The following is a 12,616-nucleotide window of genomic DNA, read 5'->3' on the forward strand; positions in this document are numbered from 1 at the left end:
AAATCTATTTTCCAAGATTGGTCTGCCAAGATTACCTTTTAGATCATTCTAGATCCACCTTTTACAGAATTTTTATTTTACTAGTGTTTATTATATCATTTTTTATCATTTCATCCTAGTCATGATGATCAAATGTGCTATATCTGACATTGTTTTCTCCATGTTAAATATAAGGAAAATAAAAGGCTAGAAAGGCATCCTAATTGCCCAGAGGCAAATTAATGAAAAACTGAATTTAGAACATAGTCTCTAGTGCTTCTGCTAGACTATGCCACCCACTGCTCCAACCTGTGTGAGTGACTATGACAGGACTCCATTTCCTCCTTTGTCATAGACAGAAGGAGGGTCTTTCTTCTGTGCAAGCTCAACACTGGACAAGCACAGAGGGAGATGGAGCAGAGAGCAAGAACACTGTGTGCCTGAGGACTGGAAGACCAGGCGGAGGAAAGAGCCAAGATTCAGGAGGGGGCTGGTAATAAGCCAGAATGTTGGGCCCAAGTGCTACGTGTGAATTCTCCCTCAATCTCCCCTCTTCCAGAAGCATCATTTCTAGAAGTCATTTAGCACACCCAATGGACTTTTCTTCTATCTCCTTACAACCAGAAATATGGCTGCTGCACTGGAGTAACCATTCCCTGGGGCAGCTGCCCTTGGCAGGAGGTGGCCATTCTAGAGAAGCAAAAGTGTTTGAGGAAGCCAAAAAGGCCTTTAGCTCAAACATCTTCCCCACTGGGCCTTATCAAAACTTCTTTTCAAGGAGCAATAAATTTTAATTGGGTTGAGGATTGAGGTTTTCTCAGAAGAGTATCTTGTAAACAGGGATTCCTTTATTTAATTAATTTCATTTCTACCATGAGAAATGGCCTTGAGAGAATGAAAAAAAGTATATGCATTTCATGAGACACTATTGAGTCAGAGAGACTGTCTAGGCCAGAAAGGTCCCATATAGAATTGTTAACCAGGCTGTGGGCATGTGGAGGATAGGGATGGGAGGGAGGTGAGGTGGGGCAGCAGAGAGAGAATGGATGAGAGGATGCTAACTGTAAAAGTTAATTGCTTTACACTTTCAAAAAGTATAGGTGTCAACAGTTCATTTCTAGAGCCCAGAGTCCAGTTGGAGATGCCTAGAACTCATTAAGAGTGAGTGTTTTATCATTCAAGGCATTGTTTCACATGTCATCCTATCATCACATTCTTCTTTCAGAATGGCTGAATGTTCTCCAAGATTGTGTTTACTATGAAAAACAGTGAAACTGACAGTGGGCCGAAAGAAGTTTATCATCTTAGGAACCGAGTTCTGTGGCTAGGCCTTTATGCCCCATCACCCATCATTAGCTGTTCCTCAGTGCTGCTATGTACAGCTGAAGAGGTCGTGCACTGCCCAGCTCCAAAGAGAGTCATTCACATAGCTTATGATTTGAATAACATTCTCTGGAGTTGGGAAGCATTCAGATACCTTGCACCCCCTAATAACCAATGCGGGGAAAGGGAGTGAAGATATGAGGCTAGTTCAAGAGAGATCTAATGGGTAAAGAGGGTAAACTGAATAAGCTCCAAAACAGGCCCAGATGCTGACCACTCCCTTCTCCAGGGGCACTCGGGGTCCCAGTAGACAGATCAAGGGCAGCTCTTGGCTGCCACCACTGTGTAGTACTGTCACACACTTTATGGAGTTCTCAGGGCATGAGGCAAAGTGTCAAGGATTCCAAGAGGCAAAGATTTGTTTCCTGACCTCTCCTTCTGGAGTTTACACACCAGTTGAATAGCAAGAGTGGGCACAATAAATGAATATAAAGAAAAAAATCAAAGAAGAGAAAAGGAAGATAAGTGGTAGACCAAACTATATAGATGGCATTCAGAACTAAAGGGTTTGGGACTTCTCTAGTGGTCTGGTGGTTAAGACTTCCCCTTCCAATGCAGGGGGTGGGGATTCGATCCCTGGTCGGGGAGCTAAAAACCTACATGCCTGTAGACCAAAAACCAAAACATAAAACGGAAGCAGACTGTAGCAAATACAATAAAGTCTTTGAAAATGGTTCACATTAAAAAAAAAACAAAACTGAAGAATTTTAAGGAGCCATGTCTAAGGGAAGTAGAGGAGTGAGTTTTAGCTGTGCCTGGAACAAGAATCAGAACTAACTGAAAAAAAAAAAAGAGGAGCAGGAATCTTCCAGGGTAGAGGCTAAAATGGGGCTGGCTCTTTGGATGACACATCACTCCATTTCCTTGGCTCCTTCTGTGGGACGAGCGACTGCTCCCACAGAGCCTCCACCCTCTGCTGTCATCTTCCACACCTGATTTGCTTGTCATACACAAATGCTCCTATTTTAGGAAATTTGGACACAATCTTCACATGCTAAGCTCTACCCTCTTGTGTCCCTCCTCAGGATACTCAGAAGCTCTTCTTTGGCAGCGATGAATACAAACAGTTTAACATTTTTAAATATTCCAAAGAATGATCATTGGTGTCATAAACAAGTGAACCAACAATACTCAACCTGAACCACCAGATGTCAGCCTTTATACACTAATCAATCTCAACAGGCCACAGACTCAACAAAGTACATGAGCTCATGAATTCATGATAGGAATTTTCCATAGCAGCCCAGGGTCTTCAGACTGTTCTATTAGCAAACAGAGATGCTCCAAAAAATCTTGCAGTCACTGCTGTATCCACACTGGACCCTACATGTTAGCTGCTCTATATTGTATAGAAATGAGTGTCATCTGGCAGAGCTACTCAAAGGAAAACTAAAAAAAAAAATTCTGTTCCAGGTTGAGATAGAGGGAAGATAGTAAGGAGAACAGCTGCTGCTTTCATACCACCAACTGCACCTATGGCAAAATATAACTGTCCAGTTTGTAGAGCTTTCTCTATTTGCTGAGGGCACTTAGGAGTTAGAGACCAGGTAGTTAAAACCCTGCTGGATGCATACCATACTTCATCTAAGCAGGACAGTCTGAGGGGATTGTTTCCCATCAATTTGTTCACCTGGATCTCCAATCACCCCACAGTCACTCCTGTGGGAGCACTGTTGTCCTCAATGGCAGATGTAATACCTTTGAAACCCAATCAGCTTGTGATTCTTCCCTTCCAGTGACTTTCCAGAGCACTGGAGACATAAACTCTCTGCCATGCCATGCGAGGTGCTGCTTGGCCTGGCCCTACCTGTCTGCTCCTACATTACCTGCTCTATTCCCCCACTCTGCCCCCAACAATGGCTGTTATGCTATTCCAAGAATAAACCAAATACACTCCTGCCTCAGGGCCTTTGCGCTCACTGTTTCTTCCCTCAGGAAGTCTCTTCCTGGAAGTCTTTGCCTACTTGTTCCCTCATTCAAGTGACTGGAAAAGCATAGCCTTCTTCCCCACCCCCTGCCCCCACCCTCTGGCTTCACTGCACAGCTTGCCAGATCTTAGTTCCCTGACTAGGAACCAAATCCAGGCCACAGCAGTGAGAGTGTCAAGTCCTAACCTTTGGACTGCCAGGGAATTCCCGAAACATTGCCTCCTTACAGAGATCTCACCCGACTCTTAATATCTAAAATATAACCACCTGTGGAGATTCCAGGCTTTCACTGCCATGTGGCCCCGTTTCAGTCCCTGGTTGGAGAACTGCAAGCCACATGGTGTGCCCCCGCAAGAAACAAATAAGATACGAACTTTCATTGCCCTACCAATTCCTAATTCACTCCATCCCCTCATCCACCTTATTCTTCTCTGTAGACCTACCATTGTCTGAAATTATATATATTTTGTTTACTTATTTGTTATTGTCTTTCATACTGGAATGTAAGCTCATGAGGGCCAGGACCTGTGGGCCCTGTTTACTTCCCTATCACCTATCCTTTAAGAAGCAGTGTATACTTGGTGACCCCACAATAACTATTTGTTGAATGAATACATGAAATTCATTCTCTTACCCTATAAGTCACTTTTCTATTTCCATTCATGGCACTTCTTTTATCCTAGTCAAATTACTGAATTTGGGAGTATTTTTGACTCATCATTCTCATTTTTGTGTTCAGTCATTGCCAAGACTTTTCTACTCTTTCATGCGCCCACCCCCTTTTCCCTCTATGCCCATAGTGTCTTAGATCAGTGGTCTCCAACCTTTTCAGCACCAGTGACCTGCATCATGGAAGACATTTTTTCTACAGACTAGGTTGGGGGGTTGATTTCAGTATGATTCCGGTGCATGACATTTATTGTGCGTTTTATTTTTAATCTAATGCTGCTGCTGATCTGACAGGAGATACGAGTCTGAAGCCTGGAGGCTGGGGACCCCTCCCTTAGACTGTTGTCTCATCGTCTTATCCTAGGACTGTTGCAATCACTTTCCTCAGTATTTCTGCCTCCAGAGCATCCTGCCTATCACACCAGCTTAACTGCCACTGCCATCAACAGATCATGACCTCCCATTACCCCATCCCCCTCCACAAAACACCACACCCCACACACTTACTCACACACATGCATACAACACCCCCTCAACTTCCTGAGTTTAGAAACCATCCAAATAAGACCTCTACTAGTCTTCTATGAAAACACTTTCCTATAGGTCACCTGCTCTCTCTGTTCCCTGATTTTGCTTTGACTTTTCCTGACATTGTGTACAGTATTCCTGCTACCAGAAATGCCCTCTACTCATCACTCTGGTTAAACCCCATTCCCATTCTTCATGTCACAATACAAATCCTCCCTTCTATATAGAACTCACATTGAGCACTACACACCATAGTAATGTCTGCCACCTCTGGCCTCATCTCTACTACCCACTTAAGTGATAAGTGATTTTAATCATTTAAGGCCTTAAACTATCTAATGCCTTTTACACACACACACACACACATGTGTGCACATGTGCACACACATACACATTCATTTACCTCTGCTGGGAATCCTACCCACCTCCGAAAGTGTTTGAAAAAAGAAAAGTGTTACCATTTACTCTCTACCTATATAAAATTGTAGAACATTGGGTCTGTATTTGGTTCAATTTCTTACATTTTAGGATAAATAAACCGAGGTCCCTCTAAACAGGCTAGTAGACATTAAACAGTACTTTTCCAGGTCTGATAATCTGACAACTGTCTTGTTTTAGAATGACACTCAGCCCCAGAATAATACACTTACCACGAAGTTCTTTTCTTCCAGACAGAATTTGATAGAATATGTGGTAGTTCCTCTCTCCGGGCGGCTGGAAAATCACCCGGGATTTTTCAAGCAAATCTGCATAAGGCATGAGTAAAGATTCAAATGTAGGTGTTCTTGCAAAACTTAGAAGAAAAGTGATCAGACAGTGCAGTGCCTACTTACAGATGTCGATATCTGCAGATGACAGCTTGCCTCTGGCACAAAAGTGCATCCTGATGAACTTGCCCTGAGTGAACACAGAACACAGTCTCCTATTCAACATGTCAAACAGCTGCAATGGTTTCATTATACACATCACTCCCAAAGTAACTACTCCTCCAAAGTTAAAAAAAAAAAAAATTTCCACATGGGCTGTGATGGCACCAGTTAATGTCAAGAAGCAGCCAGGGTGTCATCAGGACTGACAGTGGGCCCAGAGTCTAGCCTCAGATCTGCTTATCACTGGCTGTGTATTCTTTTGTTTTTTAATATTTTTAATTGAAGAGGAGCTGATTTACACTGTTGTGCTGGTTTCAGGTGTACAAAGAGATTCAGTTTTATATATATAAATGTATAATTTTCATATATATAAATGTATAATTGTTATTTATATAACATATATAATTTCATATATAAACAATTTATTTATATATAATTTACATATATATACCTATACACATATTTTTTTCAGATTTTTTTCCATTACAGGTCACTACAAGACATTGAGTATAAGTCCCTGCACTGTACAATAGGTCCCCATTGGCTATCTATTTTATATATAATAGTGTGTACATGTTAACCCCAAACCTGTAATTTATCCCTCCCTTCTCCTTTGGCTGTGCATTCTTATGTGCATTATAGAATCTCTCCAGGTCTCAGTGTTCTTATCTAAAAATGAGAAAAATAATATCTGCTTGGTATATTCTTTCGTTTACCAGGAAACATTTGTTGAACATCTACTATGATCCAGAAAACCTGCTAGACACTGGAGATACCACATTGGAAAAGTAGGTGTGCCCCAAATCTAAATTCTAGCTGTAAGAAGCAAATGCAACAGCTCTGACTGAGGAATATTTTGATGTGTTTTGAAATCAAAAGAAAAGGCAGATGTGAAGGAGTGCAGCAAGTAAGAGAAAGCAGAGAAGAAAGCAGAGTCTGAGAGTAGGCAGGCAGCAGGCACCATATTAGGTCAGCCATGTGGCCACAGGAAGGAGTGGGGTTTTACTTTGTGTGTGCTCAGAAGGTACTGGGAGGTTTTAAGCAGAAAAGCAACATGATGGGACTTAAGTTTCAAAACATCACCTTGGCATGATTATATATGAGGCTCCCTTCCTTCCTTGTCAATGAAAAACCATAAGACAGTGTCTGATGGGACAGAAAGTCTGCCCAGAGGTTACAGAGCCCAGGTGCATCAAGACACAGTCAAGGAGGCAGTCCAGTGGGCTACGGCCCCCAGGATGAGGAAGTCAATGCAGAAGGGAAGGCAACCTGGAGGAGGTGAATCCAGGCAAGGAAAGAATCACAGCAGGATGCAGACTGGCAAGGGGAGAGCAGCCACATACATACAGGGTGAGTAAGCCATTAAGTTAAAAAATGCAGTCTAACAGGATCCATACACACAAACACACATTTGTACCTATACACACACAAACATGAACATAGGTGTCCCTGTATGTGTATGTGCATTTACACACATATACATTTATGTACTGTCAACTGAAAAAAACTCACAACCTAAAAGTTGAGAATTATGTTTATTCAGTGGACTTACTGAGGACTTAAGCCCGGAAGACAGCCTCTCAGATATGTCTGAGGGACTGCTCCACAGAGGTAAGGGAGGTGCCTGGGTATACAGGAGTCTTTGCAACAAAAACCAGGTAATCAGAACATCAAAAGACGCTGCTAATCAAAGAAAATAGACCATCTCAAGTTAATGAGTTTAGTGCTTATCTATTTATGGGAAGATGCAAGAGTCTGGCTCACTGAAATTACTCCTTTGATATGCTCCTTAACTATCTAGGGCCAGTATCCTGCTTGTCTCCAACTTCATGTATGGAGTATTAATCTAAAGAATTTAACCTGGATTTCTTGATTTTTCTATCTCCCCTTTCTTTCTCTTGTCCTTCCTTCCTTCTTTCCAGTCATCCATCTTTGTTTAATTCGCTTTGCTACTTCTTTCCTTCCATCCTTCCAAGGTTTTTCTTGTTCTTGGTCTTTTTCAATTGCTTTCTTTCCTTATTTATTTTTCTTTCCACTTGCTATTCTCTTCTTTCTTCCTTTTATTCTACTCTTTTCTTTATCTTCTTTTGCTCCTCCCTCTTTTCCATCCTTCCCTTTTCCCTCTCTTGGCCTTTTCTCCCCCCAGTTTTATTCTTTAGTATTTAAGCAGCAATTTTCACCACATTCTGACAAATCCCAAATCTATCCATTGTTTTCTGGACCAGTATTAGTACCTGCTACACAGCCAGATACCACAAGCAGAGGTAAGTGTGGTCAGGGCAGCTCTAAGGTTTTTGGAGGGAAAGCAGTCAAATAAGCAGAAGGCTATTATTTAATCACGCCTAGAGACTCAGCAGCAGCAGCAGCAGAGACTCAAAAGGAAGCCTTTTACAAATTTCCTTGTAAATTATATAATGGCTCCCTGACACTCATTCTTGGCATAAAATGGGTTAGTGACCTTAACCCAAATCGTTTTATCTTGGGACTGTTAGTTATCAAAAAATACTTTAAAAAGTGTGGTTTTTTTCCCTGTCAAAAAAAAAAATCTCCAGTGAAATACATCCAGGGGCAGGGGGTTCATAGGCAAAAGTAGAAACAATAATTGTAGCAAGTGAATTCGGAAGTGCTTACCAAAATGACTTTTACAAGGAGTATAGGAAATTACAAAGAAGAAATTACTTTCAAATCTGTAAAATGTAGTAAAATATAAAACATCATTAGAGTTCACTGAGTGAGCTTTCCTACTGGGAGTGGTAAGGAATTTTAAAGTATTAACATATTTTCTTCCTGAAATTGACCACCTAGTAGAAGCTTCTCAGGTACTCATCTTAATTGTATTAATGATGAAGCTAGTAAAATTTTTTGAGGACTCTAACAATATTGTGTACAGTCATCAAAAACCTTCTTTGATGTTCTAGAAAAATTTTTTTCAGATCTGTGTGCTCAGGCATGAAGTTAACCATTAGCTAAAAATTAAAGATTCCAATATACTGCTCAATTCAGTTACTTACAAAACGAGAAGAGTTGTCATTTCTCAGGGTTTTGGCATTTCCAAATGCTTCCAAGACAGGATTCACTTGTTTGATTTGATCTTGTAGAGTTTCCTTGGATACAGGTAAGAGAAATACAACTGATGAAGTGTTTAGCAGAATTCTGTAATGTGGCAAGCCCTCCATACCAAGGTCAAATCTCATTCTTGTTTTGATAATAAGTGGCCAAAAACCACTTCTGAATTTGGTGATAAAATATTACTTTGGAATGGGAACTTAGAAAAATAGATGGAGGAAAGACTGACAGTATATGATGCCCCTAAGACTATAGGTTGGAGGTCATTTACTTACCATGTTTATTTTTTGGTTGGCATTGGTATGAGTAGGAAAAGAAAGTTGATATTTTACCAAAGTAAATAATAACTAATACCATAGCCTATTTCCAAACTTCATTCCATATACTCCTCCTCATTGCTAATCTGCTGCTCTTCCCATTCAATCCTTACACCTAGAAATTTATTCTAAGATAATACAGCAGACTCTTGGCATTATCAGTTATATTTTTGCTTGCTATTATTCCTAAGTAATCTAGAGGTTCATGCCAAGAAGTGACTTGAAACAGTATTTATTAGTCTTAAGTTTAAATCCTATGTGCTCAGGCTGATGGGGCAAAGCAGGTTATCTACTTTGGGCAAGTCTTTTTTCCCCTCATTGAGTGAGTCTTAATTACCACTTAGCACCTAAACTGCCACTGCCTAAACTTTCCACTGAGTCCCAAATACTCTTTGTATGAGGAGAATTTCACAGTATGTAGTATTTCAGAATCTATAGACTTATAAATACTATGTTCTTTCTATGCATTGTCGGTTTACTTTAAGTAATTGGGCTATATGAGCAAAATTTTTCATAAAAGTTTTTGTATTATGTATTGTGTTACATATTATCACAGGGCTCAATGGTTAGACCAAACAAATGCACACCAAATAACCTAAAATGTACACAAAAATAAAGTATCACATAGTGGATAATAGAATTCAGTGATAACCAAAGAAATTAATCAAATTCAGGAATGTGGTAGCTGGAAAAGAAACTTTCTAAGGTTTGAAAATTGGACTAGATTGCTATTTTGACATACTTTTACTTTGGAAAAACAGCAGGAAACATCCAGTATCAAAACGAAAAGCAAGATAGCAAATTCAGGCATAGAAAGACGAGAGGCTCCAACAGCTCAATAGCTCACTGATTCTGAGCACTGCTCAGCATTGGCACCCCAATCCAGTACTCTTGCTTGGAAAACCCCATGGACGGAGGAGCCTGGTAGGCTACAGACCATGGGGTTGCTAACAGTCAGACATGACTGAAGTGACTTAGCAGCAGCAGCAGCATTATCTAACCTTATTTTACAGACCAACTATCATGTTTAGGTATCCTTAGATTATTACCAGTAAGCTAAAGCAAACATTACCAAGTATAAAAACATTTAAATAGAAGGTAAAGTTTTTCAGAACCTAGAATGTGGTTAAAGTTGAGGGTACATCCACTGAGCGTTTGGAATTTGAACCAGAAGTTAGGGGTAAAGGAAGCAGAGTTCTCTCAGTGCATATTTGAGGAAGTCTGACATCTCACAGTAGCAAAAGGGATTAAGAAATAGTAACACAAAAAGTGGCCATTCAGGGCACTGGTGACCATAGTTTGAGCAGAAGATGGTGTGGATCTTAAGTACCTAATTCTCAAAGAGTCCAACCAAGAAAGATCAGGCCAATAAGGGCCCCTTGAAGCAATATGAAGCAGATTATGTAATTTCATGGTTTTGGATGATTGGTTCAGAGCACTTGATGATTTTCCTGAGAGGAAAATATGGGGAAAAAAGACTTTTCATAATTTTTTAATTGTTCTGTGGCATTGTCCCCTCCTTTCTTCCCATAAGTGATCAGGGCAGAGCCTCCATCATTAGTGGATAGGGCCACCTCACCTTTTCTGCCAATATGCATAAATGCTTACCAGCTTTTCCTTGGATTCACCCGTGGTTGCTACAGTGGCAAAATACTGGATAATATGTTTGGTGTTCACTGTCTTTCCAGCACCAGATTCTCCTCTATGATCAGAAATTCAGTGACAGTTAACTGGTTCAGATTATAAATGCAATGAAAAACAAATAATTTTAACCACATTAACTAAGAGGGACAGTTTTATGGAAATGTGGAACTTTAGAGGGAATTTGAAGGAGAGGCAGACATTTAATTGGTTGGGAGGGGGGGTATATCTTAGGCTAGAAATGCAGCATTAGCAAAAAAATCTGGAGTAGAGAAAGATCAAAGACTTTTATGAAAATAAGAAGCCTGCCCTTCTTGGTCCCGTTAACCAAAAGGTTAAGGGTATCTTTGCTAATTAGATAGGTCTCCTCATTACCAACTGTTCAAGAGATTGTCACATATGAAGGCTATGACCACATGGCCAGGTCCAACCCTCTCCCTCAGAAGAGAACCAATCAGTCACTCCACCAGGATGTTGAGCTTTACACTCCCCTTTTACCTTTGACAGTCAGCTAGCTTTGTAATATGGGGAGAACACCGTGGTGAATTTATAGCCTCATTGCCCAAAGCATCATAGGTTTAAGCTCTGCTTTTATCTGTCTGAAACTCTAAAAAATAAGTCTGTCCTCTCTGCAAAGGATTGAACTCTAACCCCTCTTCTGGCTCTAAGTTTCTGAGACCCTATTATTTTTCTAGGGATGACTAAAGCCAACAGATACATGAGCTGGCATCATCATTGCTTAGGAAGAGCAAGAACTTGAGCATTTCCCTGCCTCTCGAGTCCTAGCCTCTGCCTCAGTCCCTGTGCTGACAGTTCACCTGGCCAGCCAGTGCTCCTCCCTGCAGATTAACACACAACATGTTCTCAGTGAAATCCTTTCCTTCCTTCCTCTTCACTCCCTTTTCTTGCCCCTCTGAGCAGCATCTTCAATTCCCACTACCTAATGTACGGGGCTTCCCAGGTGGCACAGTAGTAAAGAGTCCACCTGCCAGTGCAGGAGACAAGAGGTGGGGTGTGATCCCTGGGCCGGAAAATCTCCTGGAGGGGGAAATGGCAACCTGCTCCAGTATTCTTGCCTGGAAAATTCCATGGAAAGAGGAACCTGGCAGGCCCCAGTCTATGGAGTCGCAAAGAGTAGGACACAACTGACAGACTGAGCATGCAGGCATGAAACACCTTGGCCTGCTCTAGTCTGGCTGCTCGCAATAGCATGTCATCTGTTCAGTGGTCATACCCACTGGACTTCCAGTCTTTCAACCCAATTAGCCAACCAGGGAACTCTGAAAATGATCACTGGGATAGGGAGCTGTCTTCATCAAGATGATTAAGACCAGCGTGTGCACTGCAGGTTCTACAGGATCTTCTAAAATGGGAGGCAGCCTAGTGGGTACCATATGTGGCTAAGCACTGACTTACGTGTTATGACAATTTCCTGAGTATCTTACTATTGCCTAGCCTGTATCTGGTATCTGAAGAACAATTCAAAGGCAGTGAGTTTATGTTTCATATCCAGTGAAATGTAGGTGTCTGTTTTGATGGAAAGTCTCACTGCTGGCCAAAAAGTAAAAGCAAGCACTTACGTGAAGAGTATAGACTGATTCTCTCGACCTACAAAAGAAAGGAAAATGTCAGAACATTCTTCTGCTAGAATTTCTATGTATGGTATGAATTTATTCAAAATTTCCTTGGTTACAGTTTGAGAACAGGAGAAGGATTTGCTCAGTATACAGTTAGAAAAAAGATACTATTCAAATGGTACAAAGTAAAATAGATTTTTCTCTTGACCCTATGTAGGCCAGTCATAAGAACATACGAATTCCATCACCATTTCCTTGCTCCAAATATAAATGATAAATGACAAACGGTTGACATATCACTATTTTAAGGCTTTTATTAAGCCTGGTGTAAAAATAACTACAGAATAACTTCTTTGTGCCAAACATTCTAGCAGGTGCTTTTTGTAATAAAAGCTGACAGCTACAGGGGGCTCACTCTGGGCCTGCCACTGGGCTGAGCACTTTCAAGGCATTATCTCCCTTAATTTGACATGTGAGCTAATCGTCCCCATAACCCTAGGAGGTAGGCCCTATTTTGCCCATGTTTCATCTGGAAGGAAACAGGGCTTCAAGTGACGAGGCAGCTCTAAAGGCCATGCTCCGTTCACAATGCCTACCTGCCTCTTAGCGACATGGACAAAAACTAGATCAGATATTTTTACCCTTCATTTTGTAGGGCA

General features: G+C 41.0%; 1 protein-coding gene across 1 annotated transcript in view; it reads right to left on the reverse strand.

Annotated features, from left to right (window-relative positions):
• The window catches only part of MYH15 (myosin heavy chain 15), a 142,123-nt gene that overhangs the window by 124,300 nt on the left and 5,207 nt on the right, over nucleotides 1-12,616 (reverse strand). The window contains exons 5-9 of the mRNA XM_069552446.2: nucleotides 11,961-11,988; nucleotides 10,348-10,441; nucleotides 8,368-8,460; nucleotides 5,321-5,384; nucleotides 5,138-5,233 (exon numbers count right to left, since the gene is read on the reverse strand). Of these exons, the coding sequence (XP_069408547.2) occupies nucleotides 5,138-5,233; nucleotides 5,321-5,384; nucleotides 8,368-8,460; nucleotides 10,348-10,441; nucleotides 11,961-11,988 (375 nt within the window). The remainder of the gene's footprint in view (nucleotides 1-5,137; nucleotides 5,234-5,320; nucleotides 5,385-8,367; nucleotides 8,461-10,347; nucleotides 10,442-11,960; nucleotides 11,989-12,616) is intronic.

The sequence above is a fragment of the Ovis canadensis genome, chromosome 1 (assembly GCF_042477335.2).
Source record: "Ovis canadensis isolate MfBH-ARS-UI-01 breed Bighorn chromosome 1, ARS-UI_OviCan_v2, whole genome shotgun sequence".
Classification (NCBI taxonomy): Eukaryota; Metazoa; Chordata; class Mammalia; order Artiodactyla; family Bovidae; genus Ovis; species Ovis canadensis.